Consider the following 17153-nt stretch of genomic DNA (forward strand, 5'->3'; position numbering starts at 1 on the left):
TGACTAAATAATTGTATATTTATATATATATATATATATATATATAATATAATATTTTTATATTTAATTAATTCAATATTAAACCAATGCATTTCAATCGGGAGATTATTTTCGACAGAATATGGGGCAGGCTGCGCAGGATTTTATGGCTCTATGGTGGTTGCCATCGACTACACAACCTGGCCATTATTTCATTTTCTGTAACATCCACGCATATATCCTGCATTTAATACATGTACACATGTATACGTTATATGCACAATATTCTGAACAAACCCCCGAACATATTGATTCTAGGTTCCTGTGATAGGAGCGGGACACTGTGATGAGGAACATTAATGTACACAATGTATGCACCGTTCACGTTGCAAAGGACTTCATGAGTTCAAACATAAACATTCATTGTAGCATAGGCCTAACATTCATTCATAGCTTGCTCCAAACCACGGCCGTTTCTCAATACCCAGAGGCGCAGTTTGCCAAAAGGCAAGGCAGGCAAATGCTTGGAGCTCCGAGCTGCTAGGGGGCCCCTGCGACCTGGTCTGAGAGCCCTTGCCGCTCGTCCGCGATCCAACCCCCCCCACCCAACAATCCCCCAAAACTCCATGTAGGCATATACTACTGAACAATATAAACAAATTATATAAAACTAAGCCCCAGCATCTTTCATTTTAAAATAGTATGTTAATATTTTGAATGAATATAAATGAAAAGATGCTTGTCGTGTGTATAAGCTATACACACAACTTTTTATATGTAGGGTACAGATGCGCATGCCTAACTGCCTATGTAGTTGGAGAGTAGACTATTGATATAATAATTACCAATGAGCGAGAAATTACACCGATTATAATAGAAACACACACATGATCGGATGGATCCGACCGGGATTTTTATTGCCGTTGCGATGGGTTTCCTCTATCAGCGACGTATACAATATAAACAAATTATATAAAACAAAACCCCAGCCTCTTTAATTTTAAAATAGTATGTCAATATTTTGAATGAATAGGCCTACATTTTTGTTATATATTGTGGCGACCGTGGGCGTTGTCGCAGTGTTCCAGGTGCCGCAAGGGATCCTGGGACAGGGATTTAGGACAATCCCAAGTTGGACCTCTGGCGCCCTCATGGACTTCATTTGCATCAGAGAGTGTGTGTGTGTGTGTCAGAGAGAGTGTGTGTGTTGTGTGGGGTTTGGGTGTGTGTGTTAGTGTTGTGCGGTTATCCTGTTGTGTTCTGTGTGTCGCACCATTACCAAGAGTGTCATGCATGTGTGTTGGTTGCGCTGTGTGTCAGTGTGTGTTCTTCCCAGTGTGTGTGAGAACGCAAGTACACAAGTACACACAAGAACGCAAATTAATTAGTTAATTAGTTAACAACGTTAAGTGCAGCAACTGAGCTGGCATCAATTGTGTTGTTTTTGTCGTAAACTAGGGTCCGCTGGCTAGGAAATAGACAACAGCTATTCTAAGTTGTCCTTCAAAATTCAAAATTTTTTACTTTACAAAGTATAATGTGTTGCATTTGAGGAGTTTTAAACCCACCTATTGTTTGACAAACAGAGACACGAAACTAGTGATGGCTCGTTCGCAAATGAATCAGTTCGAACAAACGAATCAGTTCGAACAAACGACTCTTTAACATGAACGAACCAACCTGATTCCCCATTTCAGTTTGTCTCATTCGTATCGTTCGTTTTCCGAGACTCGACTCCCAGCTCCACCCACTAGTCGCTGAGTCGCACTGACTTGCGAGTCACTGTTCGTTCACTGACTGTGTTTAGCGGTGAAGACTCGAGGACTGAGAAGTCACAAGAGCCAGCCGGGCAACAACATCCCGATTCCAACCATGAAGCACTCCTCAGCTAAAAGGAACTTAGTTAATGTTGTGTTGATTAATGACAGTACATTCAGTACATTGATGACATTCAAAGTTTATGTTTCTGTTGCATATTGTTTGTCGTGGTGGCTGTAAAAAAACATGGTTGCATTCAGACGCAAAATGTACGTCGCAAAATACCTTCTCGTATTTTCCAGTTAAACTGGACAATCTAAACAACTTCATATGGTTTTACCCAAAACTATTCCAATAATTAGTCGTTCTTAGTTGGCCTATGACTTAACGAAATAGGCCTGGGAGTTCTTAAATTTCTGAAATAATATCGGAAAAATTTATTTTTAAAAATTTAAAAATGTAAAAGTTATTTGGCGACTTAATATGCTGTTAACAAGTTGTGTGTGTGCACGCACTTCATAACTAGTAGCTAACAAGTTGTGTGTGTGCACGCACTTCATAACTAGTAGCTAACGTAGTAGCTAACATTAGCAGTGTTGGGATAGTTACTCAAAAAAAGTAATGTGCCAAGCACAAAGTGTGTGCCAAGCACAAAGTGCGTGGCAACCTATCATAATCGGAATGTCTGACAGTTTGAATGTGTGTATGCATGGTTTTAAGTCATAAATTTCACAGCCAAGAAATTTTTATTGCTTGGCTGTGACTGTCAGTTATGTTCTTTGTAAGGTGTGGCGAGGAATATACCTGTACATTCCACCTATGATTGCTTTTATGTGGTTTAGAACTTCAGGATTCCTAATGGACAGGTTGGTTGCTTTTAGTAAGCAGAGAACCATTCTGCCAGGGTCATCTAGCAACTCGGGCTTAACATAACAGCGACTGCGTTGCGCCGGTTCCATGTAAAGTCTGTGCGGTCAATCATCACCAAACTTGTGTACTTATTTGTCAAGGTCTTATGGTCTGCGTCAGGGTTTTAATGGCCTGTCAGGGTCTTAATGGTCTAACAGGGTCTTATTGGTTGGATTTAGGCTTGGCACCCGTAAAATGCTGCTTGCAGCTTTAATTAGGTGCCAAGCACAAAGTGCGAGGCAACCTATTATTATAGTAATTATTAGTTTTATTATTCTATTCTAAGTTGTCCTTCAAAATTCAAAATTTTTTACTTTACAAAGTATAATGTGTTGCATTTGAGGAGTTTTAAACCCACCTATTGTTTGACAAACAGAGACACGAAACTAGTGATGGCTCGTTCGCAAATGAATCAGTTCGAACAAATGAATCAGTTCGAACGAACGACTCTTTAACATGAACGAACCGAGCTGATTCCCCATTTCAGTTCGTCTCGTTCGTATTGTTCGTTCTCCGAGACTCGACTCCCAGCTCCACCCACTAGTCGCTGAGTCGCACTGACTTGCAAGTCACCGTTCGTTCACTGACTGTGTTTAGCGGTGAAGACTCGAGGACTGAGAAGTCACGAGAGCCAGCCGGGCAACAACATCCCGATTCCAACCATGAAGCACTCCTCAGCTAAAAGGAACTTAGTTAATGTTGTGTTGATTAATGACCGTTTGCACCACTTTACAATCGTGATTTGTTTGAGAATGAGAACGAGGGAGGAGCTGAGTCTGACCGAATCGGCTGAGAACTGTGCATTCGCGATTCGTTTGAACGAGAACGAGGGAGGAGCCGAGTCTGACCGACTCAGTAACTGAGAATCATGATTCACCGCTACCGGAAATGCGAACGAACGAACGAACGAACAAACGACTCTTCTTGGCGAACTGACCGACACAAACTGATTCATTCAAACGAATCATGAAATCCACCACTACACGAAACAAAGCTTTAGATTAGTCTTGCTCGCAGATTAGTCTCTCCCCCCTATGATCGATAATAGAAAACGTGCGGATCTGCCGCCCCCCCTGCCCGCTTCGCCCGTACCTAAAACCGCCACTGCTGTGGGGTTAATGATCCCCTGGGCGCCATGTGCCATCTAGTGGCTTGGTGAGTGATTCTAGCGAACGCCGACATTATACAATTACATTACTAGATTATTATAGTCAAAAACAAAAAAATAAAGGGGTGTCTACATTTATATTTTTACTAATGCCCTATATCTTTAACCCTTTACACACAATAAGGAACTACTTTTCTAACCCATTACACCAACTTGAAGAACATGGCCTTGTTTAGATTATGTAATTTACCCTCCAGCTGAAATATTTCTCCCGACTACAGTGTTGGGTTCAATATGTAGGTGTGGTCTGTTCAAAAATGTTTTTCTGATATCTTGGTACAGTTCACGGGAGGATACAGGCACTTTCTCTGCTCTTGGTAAAATGCAACTGGTAACTCTCTTATGAGGGTGAAATAACAACCCCACGGCTCTAGTCCTTCCTCTCCAGTAAAAAAAGTTATATTTTAATATTAGAACAGTTTGTGTTGAAGATCTAAAGACAACTGGTGGACATTTCTGCATTCCCTCAATTTGTCTTTTTTTGTTTATTCATTCGAACGGCTCTAGTCTTTCTCTATTTGTTTCTTCAGAATTGCTTTGGGACAATGAGGCATCCTTATTTCTGGGTGGCTCTATGCTGGCTTAAGCCCCACCTTCACAGCACAGATAGTTTAACAGTCTGAAGAAGGTTCAGATAGGATCGGGAGGAGAGTCCCACAGCAGCAGATGAACCATGGCTCTCAACGTTCCAGGAGTGGTGGTGATGGTCTTCTTCTACCTGATGGTCCTTGGAACCGGTATCTGGGCCTCTTTCAAATCCAAGAGGGAGAGCAAGAAGAGTTCAGCGGACCAGATGGAGATGACCTTGCTGGGCAACCGAGGGATCAACCTGGTGGTGGGTATGTTCACCATGACAGGTGGGTCCACACTCCTCTCCTCACTTCTCCGTCCTGGGAATACGTTTTATTTGGAGATGCTTTCAGAGCAGAACAGCTTTAAGAACAGCTGGTCAGTCAGAAAAGCCCTAGATGTGAGTATGTTTTTTAAAACTAATTACAGACATTATAGACAGGGTCATGACAGCTGCAGAACAATACAAAAACATATATAAATGTATAAAAGAATATAAACGTTTGACCGTATATTTGTGTTTGGATAAGGGTAGGAATCAACGTTAGTTAATGCAGTAATAAGCATTATTATCTATCATTAGCATAGGGATTAGGGGTAATCGGTTAGGGTAATCCCAACCCTAACTCTATTTAATAATGTAGAAATGTATGCTTTATGAAAAAGTTTAATTTTCTTTTTGTTTACTTTGCAATGTTGAGGGTCACATTGGGGGTAGCCTAAACAAGTTGCAGTGTAATTTCTAAATCTAACCAAGAAAAATGGACTGATGATTACTTCTTTGTTGAAGTAAAGGGCAGGCCAGTTTGCCTTGTGTGTGGAGAATTGCTCGCTGTAATGAAAAAGCCCAACCTGGAACAGTACTAAACATGCTAGGCTACGTGAATTGCAGGGGCAGTTACGCAAGGACAAAATAAACACACTTAAGCAAAGTTTGGGTGCCCAACAAGCAGCTTTCACCATACCAAATTTAGAGAGAGAAAATGTTGTGCATGCAAGTTATGTAGTGAGTGAGTTATTTTTACAGGCCCCTGAACTAGACTTACCTGATAGACAACGTCAGAACCAAAATACAAGATACTTGGTCATTTCACTGCCACCTTGAGACTCAACACTAACAACACGTCCTCACCAAAAAACTTCAGATTGTCAATATCCTCATATATTGGCCCTAAAGGGCCAATACAATATCTGTCTACACATTGTTTACGACCCAAACATAGATAAAATGGGAAGAATTTAATTCACAGAAACCCAGGGGCAACCTATTGAAAAACCCTTTGCCAAACAGTACATTGATGACATTCAAAGTTTGTGTTTCTGTTGCATATTGTTTGTCGTGGTGGCTGTAAAAAAACATGGTTGCATTCAGACGCAAAATGTACGTCGCAAAATACCTTCTCGTATTTTCCAGTTAAACCGGACAATCCAAACAACTTCATATGGTTTTACCCAAAACTATTCCAATAATTAGTTGTTCTTAGTTGGCCTATGACTTAACGAAATAGGCCTGGGAGTTATTTGGCGACTTAATATGCTGTTAACAAGTTGTGTGTGTGCACGCACTTCATAACTAGTAGCTAACAAGTTGTGTGTGTGCACGCACTTCATAACTAGTAGCTAACGTAGTAGCTAACGTTAGCAGTGTTGGGATAGTTACTCAAAAAAAGTAATGTGCCAAGCACAAAGTGTGTGCCAAGCACAAAGTGCGTGGCAACCTATCATAATCGGAATGTCTGACAGTTTGAATGTGTGTATGCATGGTTTTAAGTCATAAATTTCACAGCCAAGAAATTGTTATTGCTTGGCTGTGACTGTCAGTTATGTTCTTTGTAAGGTGTGGCGAGGAATATACCTGTACATTCCACCTATGATTGCTTTTGTTACGTGGTTTAGAACTTCAGGATTCCTAATGGACAGGTTGGTTGCTCTTAGTAAGCAGAGAACCATTCTGCCAGGGTCGTCTAGCAACTCGGGCTTAACATACCAGCGACTGCGTTGCGACGGTTCCATGTAAAGTCTGTGCGGTCAATCATCACCAAACTTGTGTACTTATTTGTCAGGGTCTTATGGTCTGCGTCAGGGTTTTAATGGCCTGTCAGGGTCTTAATGGTCTAACAGGGTCTTATTGGTTGGATTTAGGCTTGGCACCCGTAAAATGCTGCTTGCAGCTTTAATTAGGTGCCAAGCACAAAGTGCGAGGCAACCTATTATTATAGTAATTGTTAGTTTTATTATTATTATTCCGCCACATTTGACTTACACAGCCTAAACCGCTCGCACGCTTTTTATGAAACTTACTACAGCTGTAGAGGCTGACTCAAGATTAACAGACAGCAAATATTACACTGATTGGCCCAAAGGTGGCGCTATAGCAACTGTCCAAAAATGCAAACTTTGAACAAGCATATCTCGTAACCGCTTTGACCTACAGTCATGAAACTTTGTTCACACATGCATATCCTCCCATCATAATAGCGTGCACTGGGGCCCGTCGAAACTTACTTCCACCACTGCTGTAGGCTGTAAATAATGTGTAATTGGAGTCAAATTATACGTGTATATTACAAGCATATGAACATTAAAAGTAGATAATCTTGCGGTTTTTATTATTTGACAAATGGCTCTCAAAAGAGTAAGAGTCGACCACAGACTTTAATAGACCGCATAAATAGTGTGGTAAAATGTAGCATCTAGTGGTGTGGCTATATGATGATATTACTTCCTAGCTTTTATATGTGCTCGGTCTGCTCCCTGTGGCTACATGAGGATATTGCGGCTTTGTTATTATATGTGCTGAAATGTGTCACATAAACATCAAGTGACAACATCAAGTGATATTTAGTATTTAGTAGTATATTGTGCCTCTGTGTGTGTGTTTATCTATACAGGTGGTTAATATGTTGTGTGTGTCTGTGTGATAATCCTGTAGCTACGTGGGTCGGCGGAGGCTTCTTCATCAGTTTGTCTGAGGCGGCCTACACCCCCTCACTGGGGGTCCAGGAGGTTATCATGATCGTCACCGCCAATTGCACTACCTTCATTATCTGTAAGAGACTGAATTTATGATCTATAAGAGCCTCAATTAATTATCTATAGGAGCCATAGTTCACTATATGGAATAGCCTTGATTCATAATCCATTAGAGCCTTCATTTTCCCTGGAAATCTAGAGTTCTCACGAGAGCACAGAACACTAGATTTGGGAACGAGCAATATACTCACTCCCTGATTCCCCTGGCCCAGAACATTAACCAATCACATCGGTGTATCTGATATAGGCGGGCCAAAAGCGTTGCTGTTTTACCGGTCGGATACTGCAAGACTCTTATCTATTGGTTAGCTCTGCTGGTCTTGATATGTCACCCCTTGTATTCTTCTGATTGGTCGTAGTGTTATCCAAGACCAGACCCTACAGCTTTCTAGATGTGCGTCTGGATTTCCAGGCTAGCCTTAATTCGTAACTTGTAAGAGCCTTAACTTATTATGTGCCTTCATTTATTTTCTGTATAAGCCTTAATTCATAATCTGTAAGAGCATTTATCGATTATCTGCAAAGGTCCTTTTACATTGAACACCATTCCATTCCATTCACATGAAAATCTCAATACAAATGTTTAGCCTGATCATTAAATCGCAAAAAAGGTGAAACGTTTCCTCTTTATATATGACTAGCCTCCTTGAATATTTGACTTTGTCTTCTCCAAAGGTGGCTTTGTGTTCACCAAGCCCATGAGGGACAGGAGATTTGTGACCATGCTAGATCCCTTCCACATTAAGTATGGAAAGGGAGTAGCATGCCTCTTCACAACATTGTCCCTCATCGCTGACCTCATCTGGGTGCCAGCTACACTTGTGAGCTTAGGTAAGTTGGATGAACCAGACTTTCAAATTAACAGGGTAGTATTTTCTAACCATCAATGACACCCAATGATCTAACTAGTTTAAACACATTTCTTTCATCAATGGTGTTTTTTTTTTAAGTAATTGGGATTTTTTTTCAGATGCGTATTGTTGCAACAGATACAAAACGAATGTGTCAACATTTGAACTTGCAGAGACTCAACTTATTTTAATAATTGTACCACAAAGAGAGTATTGACATTTTTATTGTGCTTAAACGGCTAAGCACAAGGTATATTTTCCCCCTCTCATGTCAAGAGTCCCCAAATCAAGTACATGTCTGGCTCTATGGTCATGTGCTTAACCTTGTCCTTCCTGGCAAAACAATCAGTTGGTAGATCACTGTGGAGGGGGGCGGAGTCTGGCCGGTAGGGTAAGTATGGAGCACCAGGTCGGCTGGGGCGATTGCAATTCCAATCAGGAAGTGTGTATTTATGTGCCTGCTTTGCATTTCAGTAGGAGAGAAGAACACAGAGAGCGGCAGACGCTCACGTGGACAGATCGACAGGGGAAAAAGGGCAGAGAGCCTGGCCACAGTGTTGGTGGACCCTACTGTGCACTTTTCGTGCGTGCTATGATTTACTTGTTGTTCGCTTTTTGAGCAATAAAGCGAACCGCCTGTTCAAAACGCCAAGCCTGTGTCCGCCCACTCCTTGAACACGCTACAATCACTATTTGCACAATTTAATGGATGGAGAGTGGAAGCCAGGACCAGCGGCTGGTGGGCCAAGGATGCTGCTCTGAATACTGACCCGTTGATACTCTACACTTGACAAAAGGGACCTCTGTGCCTTATGAACTGTGTCTGTGACATATCTCAGAACAGCAGAACAGTGGTCATGGGAAACTATGTCCTGGGCGATGGGCAGAATTAAATCATCTATTGGTGCCTCAATCTTTTCCTCTCGTGTTCTTTCTATTTGGCGAGTATTGCAGAAACTGAGTACCCTCAAATGATAATAGCCTAGCGTGATAGATCCCCTATTATTGTGACCTTGCCATTATTTTGGAGAGCACATATTAGCAATTCCTTTGTTGCACCTTACAAGGATACATTTTCGATTGAATGATTTCCCTCCACCTGACCTGCTTCCTATTTGTGTTCTCTTGTGCATTCCCAGGTACTGTCATGAGTGTTATTCTGGATATATCCTACACAGTGAGCATCTGGATCTCTGCTGCCGTAGCCATCAGCTACACGCTTCTGGGGGGTCTCTACTCTGTGGCCTACACAGATGTCATTCAGCTCATCCTCATGTTCCTCAGTGCAGTAGGTCAAAAAGAGAAACACCCTTTAATTTATGTCCCACCACCTCTACTAATGTCCATACACCCTTTACCCTCACACTGTGAGCCATTATCCATGCATATATGCAGGCGTCTGCGTCAAGGAAATTTCTAGATGGACTGCCCTATTAGACAGACAGGTGAAGATGACTCCATAACGCTTTATCTGGCCTTATCGTCCCCTCTTTACATCTATTGGCCGAAATAATCAACACCAACATACGTTCTTTAAGCAAGTCTGACATTTTCTGATCACCCATAGCAGAGTGGAGACGTCTGCATGTTACACATTAGGATATGATCTTTTTGCAAGGGAGTTTGCACAGGAGATCCAATATATTTGCTGAAGCTGAGACAGCATGGCCTTTTTCCACTGTGTCCTACTTGTTTTTGAGTTAAAGCTTGGAAACATGATGGTCTTTCGGCAAGATTGCTGGATACTTGGTCTCCTCTGGCATTGACAATCTGCTTAACCTTCTGCCCACCCTGCGTCTGGCCTAAGGTTTAACTTTTTTTCTTGACGGTCAGTTCTCACTTTAGTAGTGCACTTTCTTTCTTGAATCCTTGCTGCTGACAGAAGCACACAATATCAAATTCAGCTTTTCTATTGTCATCTACTGACATATTGGATGCTGTGAGTGATGTTAAACTTGATTGTTTTTTCTTTAAGCATTCCATCCTGCTTGCTTTGATTTGGTTCTTATGATTGGACTGCTCCAACTATTTTTTTTCTTTTCAGACATAGTAGCAGCTTCTTGCTTCTGAGAAACCAGACGACAGCTCTGATAATGCTGTTCCAAGACGAGTAGTAGTGGATCAGAACGCTAGGGCTGTCTTGCTGTTCTTTCACTATTGCATTGACTGTTAATCTATCCATTTATCTATCTGTTTTATTTTGGGATCATCCATAATAATTTAGATTGCTATTAAAGGTAAATTGGGCCACTCCTGTTCTGCTCATTGCTGAAAGACCGGTCCATTTCTCCAGAGATTACATCCTAGGAGGGCTTCAGCAGTTTGACCATGGGACGCCGAATAAACTGGATAATCCTTGGTGTTGATGTATCACCACTGCTTAAAATCTGATACTTCCATGATGGCAATGACTCGATTGACAATGAATGTCTCTGAATTGTTTGGTTTCATTCTAGATGACCTTTAAGACTGAAGTACTGTCAGTCCAGAATACTGAACTGCCGCCTAGTTAAATCTGTAGTTCTTTGGCTAACATCAGTTTAATCCGAACTGATTATACAGCTTCCTTCAATTCCATCCTCTGTATGGTCATCTCTTTGAGGTGCAACTCTAGCTTTGCCATCAAAAATGCTATGTGGAATTCTGCTTGTAAGACGGTCCCATAACCAGACTTGCTTGCATTGCTGAAAAGGTGTGGCTTTGCAGATTTGATCTTGCCAAAGATTGCAGGTTTGAAACATCTGCTGATGCGGAAATCTTATCCGAAGATCAAAGAGCCATCTTTGCGATTGTTGAATATAGATCTCTGGAACCTTGTTCCAGAGACACAACCATATCCAGCCTGTATAGGCTCGATAGGAAATCCACCACCACGATTTTGGTCTGGACAATGTGAATGGCCTCTGCAGAAAAGTGATCCTTATAGAGCTTGTAAGTTGCATGCTTCTGTTTCCGGTACATGGGATCTTTATGATTTATTTCTCATAATGCATTTGATGACCAGATCAAAATGATTTTCTGGTCCTGTTTGAATTGTGCCATGAATGTCAACATATGTTGAATATATTGTCTGTGAATTTCTAATATCATTTTTCATGCAAACAATGCAACAATTTAGCGGGTAGAAGTTTGATACGGTTAGGTTTTGTGTCATGGTGCTTCATGGACTACAACTCCACTCGCACACAGATCCCGCTTGGAACACATTCGGGTGACATTCGGGTACAAAACACACAGGCATCTTGATCTGATAATACCTATGGATGGCTCCGTAGATTTTCCTAGCCTAGAGGTCCAATGGGGATCTAGCAGAAGGGGCATGACTTACGAGCTCTATTGTCATCTGCAGTTACTTTGAGTACATGACTGGCAAAACTGGATGAAGATGTAGCTCCAAATAGATGTAATTCTATACTCAGCAAGGCTCTGATTAAAATCACCTCCTGGCCACCATTGAAGTGGAGAAAGTCTTTGCCAGATAGTCTGACTGACTTGATGGAACATGCCTTCTATGTCAGCTATTAAGGCAAATGTTTTCTTCCTGAAGCGCAGTAAGACACCAATGAGTGTGGTGGCTAGCTTGGGACCTTGGATAAATTCACTGTTCCGTGATGCTCCATGGTGAGAGGTAGATCAGTCAAACACAACGCAGAAGGCGGCCTTCTTTGGATGATACACACTATATATGTATGGTATGTACAACAAAAGTCTTCTCTATCAAGCTCAGACTCTGTCACAGCCTTAGCATGCAGCTTTGTGTTTTTCTTGAACTTCTTCTGCAAACCTAATGCACGTCGTTGGACCACTTGGCGATTGTTAGGCATTCTGACATTGTCATTCTTGAACAGTATAGGAAGTTGATAGTGTCCATCTTTGAAGGTCGCTGTTTCAATGGTGCTCATGAATCTTTTGTCTTCTTGGGATCTGTCTTTTCTTCATAAGCTCTTTCAGGGAAGTCATAATCGAAATGCTGCACCAACAAATCTGACTAAGCTAGGCTAGATGCTGAAATGCAGCTTGAAGCAAGGAAAAACTTGCACCTTTAAATCCTGTTGGCACCAGATTCCTCAGAGGTAAAGAAGAACTCATTATGCCCATACTTTATTTGTGTTTCATTACAAAAAACTATCAAATTGATTCTCTTTACTTTCTCTCTCTTAACTTGTGCCCTGTGAAATGTTTTCACTGTTTTAGAATGAACCCGGGGACCAGTATGATTTTTACATTGCAGAGGTGAATTTCGGGAATGAACAAAGTTTGATTATCTGATTATTGGGACCACAATCCAAAATCCTAGTTTGTATGTTGTATTGTGTGGGTCTACAGTGATAGTATGTTTTTTTGTGTATTTCTACAGTGGCTGTGTGTTCCCTTTGTGTTGATGAGCCCTGCAGCGTCTGGTGTCTCCAACACAACACTCAACCTCAACAGCACCGGTTACCCCCCGTGGCTCGGGACCTGGGAGGAAGACTCCCTTCTGATGAAGGTTGACACCTTTCTATTCTTGGTAAGCTGCAGGAACAACATCCTTCCACTACAAGAATCAGTATAAATGTTGTACTACCGAAGTAACGTGAGCTTAGACTCCGTCACTCTGGAAGCAAAAGTGGCGTTTTTGCCCAAACGTGACAAAGATATGTGACTCACATTAGAATTTTTTGATAACAGCACAAATCACATGAAATCTGATCTTTAAATTCTGATTGGGGCCACATTCATACGTGGTCCTGAATCAGATACAGATCAGATGTTTTGCAAAGTAACCCGAGTGTGAACAGTCATATTGGAATTCATGCGACTTGGACGTCCCCCTAGATCGACACTCGTCACAGTTCTGCTCTGGCGAGAGCCAATCTGTGAATACAAACATGATGCATAACTGCGATCCTATGTTGAGGCCATCCCTATATGCTCAACAGTGTAGTTGTTCCCAGTTCCACAGCTGGGGCTGTATGTAATACAAGGATATTGTGTTGGTCATGTGTTTACATGCATATGTGTGGTCAAGCTGTCTTCTAAGTTGTTTTTCCAAAGTACAAGAATGCTGAATGCACCGCAAAGCCAATACAAATATGCCCACTTTTACTTTGTAAAGCATTTTCATTAAACATAATAAAATAAAAAATATAAAAAAGAATTATAGGAACACTCAACATACGTACAAGGAATATTTGACCGATTATCTGGAAGACCTGATGGGCTTTGATGAGGTGTTTGAGGACCCACAAATTTGTTAAAGAGTTAAAGACAATACAATCCCCACACCCCCTTGAGATTACCCCAGTTTGAGGGACCCTCAAAGAAGGTTGCGGTTCCCCTTGTTTACAGTTGTTTACACTACAAACAATTTACAGAAATAATTTTGTTATTAAAAAAAAAAACGTTTTAAATTTCTTCACAAATTATTTGGAAACAAAAACATTGGATCCGAGCAATAAATTTGAATTAAGCATTAAGGCTAGCAGTGTGATCGAGCATTAGTGTCAATACATCCCGTCTTTATCGAGAGAAGCTCTGGGACGCCTATCGGCAGAGTAAAGTGCGTGGTTTGCTATGGTATGTGAATACATTTTGGTTTAAAGAAGAGCCTGAATGTTTTTGCTACTCTGGTCTTTTCCTCTTAGATGCTGTGTGCATCTGAGCTTGGTGTTCAATGTACATTTGATCATTCGTAACGCCAGGATACATAAACGGTTAGGTCTCGACAGTTCCAGATTTGTTTTGTTTTATATCATTAGTTTATAAATTGAAATACTTTCACAAAACCAAATTTCTCTTTTGGGTGTCTTGGTGAAAATATCAGTATCCCATCAGGATCCCATCATGACGATACCCTAGGGGTGTACGGTATAAACGGTATAGAAAGTACACCGGTGTGAATTTGCGCTACGGTATGGATTTTGACCATACCGTGAGACCGGTGTGACCGTAAGTAACGTAAATACAGTAACGTAACTTATTTTTCATGTGAAAAGTAAAGTTACGCGAAACTACTGAAAATATGGTAACGAAACGTTGTTCCTTTTTCAATTCGGAGCAACATTACTTTTCCCAGGGACCGATTTGACAGCGATACTATGCTATTGCGCAAGCATGCAGGCACGCAGCCTGCGCAATAGTCCCTTCACGAGCTCTCATTCACCGTATGAGACAGACGCTGGTAGCGTGAAGATGTCTCTGCATCTCAGACATCGCTTCCACAGGCATTTTCCAAAGCCAGTCCTTACGACAAAAAAGCCAGCGGTGGAACGAGATAACAAACGCTGTCACTGTTTACCTGTGTAAGGACATGGTTCCCTTTCAAAATGTCGATAGAAAGGGCTTTAAAGAGATGATCAAAACACTCGATCCCAGGTACGCGTTACCTGCCCGCACACACTTCAGCCAAATTGAGATACCAAAACTATACGGCAAGGTCCGCAACCAAGTGGAGAAAGAAATCCATACTCTCCATACTGGAAGTAACTTAAAAAATATATATATATTTAGCATTTTTTTCTATTGCAGTTTTGCTCAATAAATGTTCTTAAAATACAGTCTATGCCTCAAATCATACCGTGATATACATTTTAGTCCATACCATACAGCCCTACGATACCCTTATTGTTTGATCCGTATATCCTACATTTCTTGAGACAGATTGCTTTTTGTCTTCCAGACTTTGGGGTCTATAGCCTATCAACCAGTTCATCAGAGGGTCTTGTCCGCCAGTTCTTCCCACACAGCAAAAATCAGCTGTATCGCTGCTGCCGTAGGTTTCATCATCTTTGCCATCCCTCCAGCTATAATTGGAGGTGTGGCTGTCAATGCAGGTAACTATTTTACACATGGTAGGAACATGCATGCACATGTAGACTATAAGACTATAATTCTGTGTGCATTTACCCTCTTTAACAAAAGTAAATATGCATCTGGATCAATATATACAGGGAAGGATAGTGTACCAGCTACTAGGGTGTAAGTCCCCCAGCTGAGAGGTCCCGGGTTTGATCCCTAATATCTGTAGCCTTCCTGTAGGCATCGTGAGCAAAATGCCTAAGCTTCTGAATGACTATATTGCACTGTATTGACTGTATTGTACTTGTATCTCAACTTTGGATAAAAGCATCAAGTAGATATAAATACAATTTTGTAAAAACTGGCTCCAGAGGGAATCAAACCCATTACTCTTGAAGGGTCCATGCTCTTCCAATCGGGAGCACTGTGGGCTGACTTCCTGTATGTGTTCCTCAGACTGGAACAAGACATCCTATGGGTCTCCTTCTCCGTTAGAGCGTGGTGATGGACAAATGATCTTCCCCATCGCTCTGAACTACCTCACGCCACCCTACATCGGCATCATCGGCATTAGTGCAGTGGCGGCCGCTGTGATGTCATCAACTGACTCAGCCTTGCTTTCTGCTGCCTCTACCTTTTCTACCAACATCTACAAGAACATCCTGAGGCCCCAGGTGAGGCCCACTTCTTTGTAGAACTTTTAGGTTAAAGGTCCCATGGCATGTCATTTTCACTCTATGAGGTTTTCTTAGGGATGCACCGATTGTGAGATTCTGGGCCGATACCGATGTTTAAAATAACAATTTGGCTGATAGCCGATGCCGATACTGATGTTTTTTTTTGTTGTTGTTGTTATTTATTGCACCTTTACATGCACGTTCTTGCCTTTGACCTCAATAAATTGAAAATGACAACTTTTCATTGGATTGCTCTGGACTCGCCATTTCTACTGCTTCATCGAATCTGTTTGGTGTTTGTGTGTGCGTGTGTGTGTGGCACGCGTATCCTGGCTTGTGTGTAAAAACACTGGCTCTGATTGGCTACCATGAAACATGACTCTGCCTTAGCCAATCATAATTGCTTATCTCGTTGTTAAACCAGCCGGTCTCCTAACTAGCAGTTTGTGTGTGGAGCCAGGGGTGCATTCGGATTACGCAGTTTATTCAATAAATTCATAGTAATGCACCGCATTTAACGGTCAGTAATGGTAACAGCGTTGTAACAACGCAGTAATTAAACAGTAATTAGTTAGATTACCCGTTACTGAAAAAATAACGGCGTTATTACAAACATTAATGGTGGCTAATGTTCCCCTCTCCTTCTAGGCATCCCAGAGAGAGATGCAGTGGGTGATCCAGGCTGTTGTGCTAGTTATAGGCATCACAGGAACTTCACTCACCTTCACCGGAAAGGGGACATTGGGGATCTGGTACATCGGAGCATCGGTGGCCTACGTCTTCATGTTCCCTCAACTGATCTGTGTGCTTTTCTTGGACAAGGCAAATGGTTATGGGTCTCTTATGAGCTTTGTGGTGAGTTTGGTCTTGAGATTGTTGTGTGGATGGCCCAGCTTGGGGATCCCAGCGGTTCTCTACCTCCCAGGAGGCTCCTTCAAGGATGGGGTTCACGTCCAGCGCTTCCCGGTCAATACTCTGTGCATGCTATGCTCCTTGGCCTGCATCCCGATCTTCTCCTACCTGACTGCTCTACTTTTGGACAAAGGCATGATCCCTGAGGCATGGGATGTGCTCAATTTCCTTAAGTTGCCCAGAAAGCTACCAAGTTTGGGGGCTTCCAACAAAGACAAGAAGCGGAGGTTCGAGGAGAAAGATCCTCAACAAGACCCCTCAGAGCCAATGATGAACACCACATGTTAAAAGGGAGCATGTCTGCATGTTTAAATTACAGTTTCTGTGCGGCTTTGTTTGACGCATCAAAATTGCCCAAGACATTTCCATTTTAAAAATACAGATTTTCCTGAGAATAGCAATGGTTGAAATCATTTGAGATACTTTTAGTACACAAGAAAATAAAAGATATAACAAAAGTCTACACTATCATACACATTTTACCTTTTAAATCTGTATTATATATAGTCTACTTCATGT

The 17153-nt window shown here is 41.7% G+C and overlaps 1 protein-coding gene across 1 annotated transcript; it reads left to right on the top strand.

The window, feature by feature from the left end:
* Positions 1 to 4487: 4487 nt before the first annotated feature.
* LOC311393228 (high-affinity choline transporter 1-like) lies at positions 4488 to 16922 on the top strand (the record flags this gene model as incomplete). Its single annotated transcript, XM_084488768.1, has 9 exons — positions 4488 to 4671; positions 7317 to 7433; positions 8093 to 8248; positions 9408 to 9556; positions 12626 to 12775; positions 14927 to 15080; positions 15502 to 15719; positions 16371 to 16577; positions 16809 to 16922. 9 exons carry the CDS (start codon positions 4488 to 4490, stop codon positions 16920 to 16922), a joined length of 1449 nt encoding a protein of 482 aa, XP_084344894.1.
* Between the last annotated feature and the right edge of the window lie 231 nt (positions 16923 to 17153).

The sequence above is a fragment of the Micromesistius poutassou genome (genome assembly GCF_964030765.1).
Source record: "Micromesistius poutassou genome assembly, chromosome: 1".
NCBI classification, from domain to species: domain Eukaryota; kingdom Metazoa; phylum Chordata; class Actinopteri; order Gadiformes; family Gadidae; genus Micromesistius; species Micromesistius poutassou.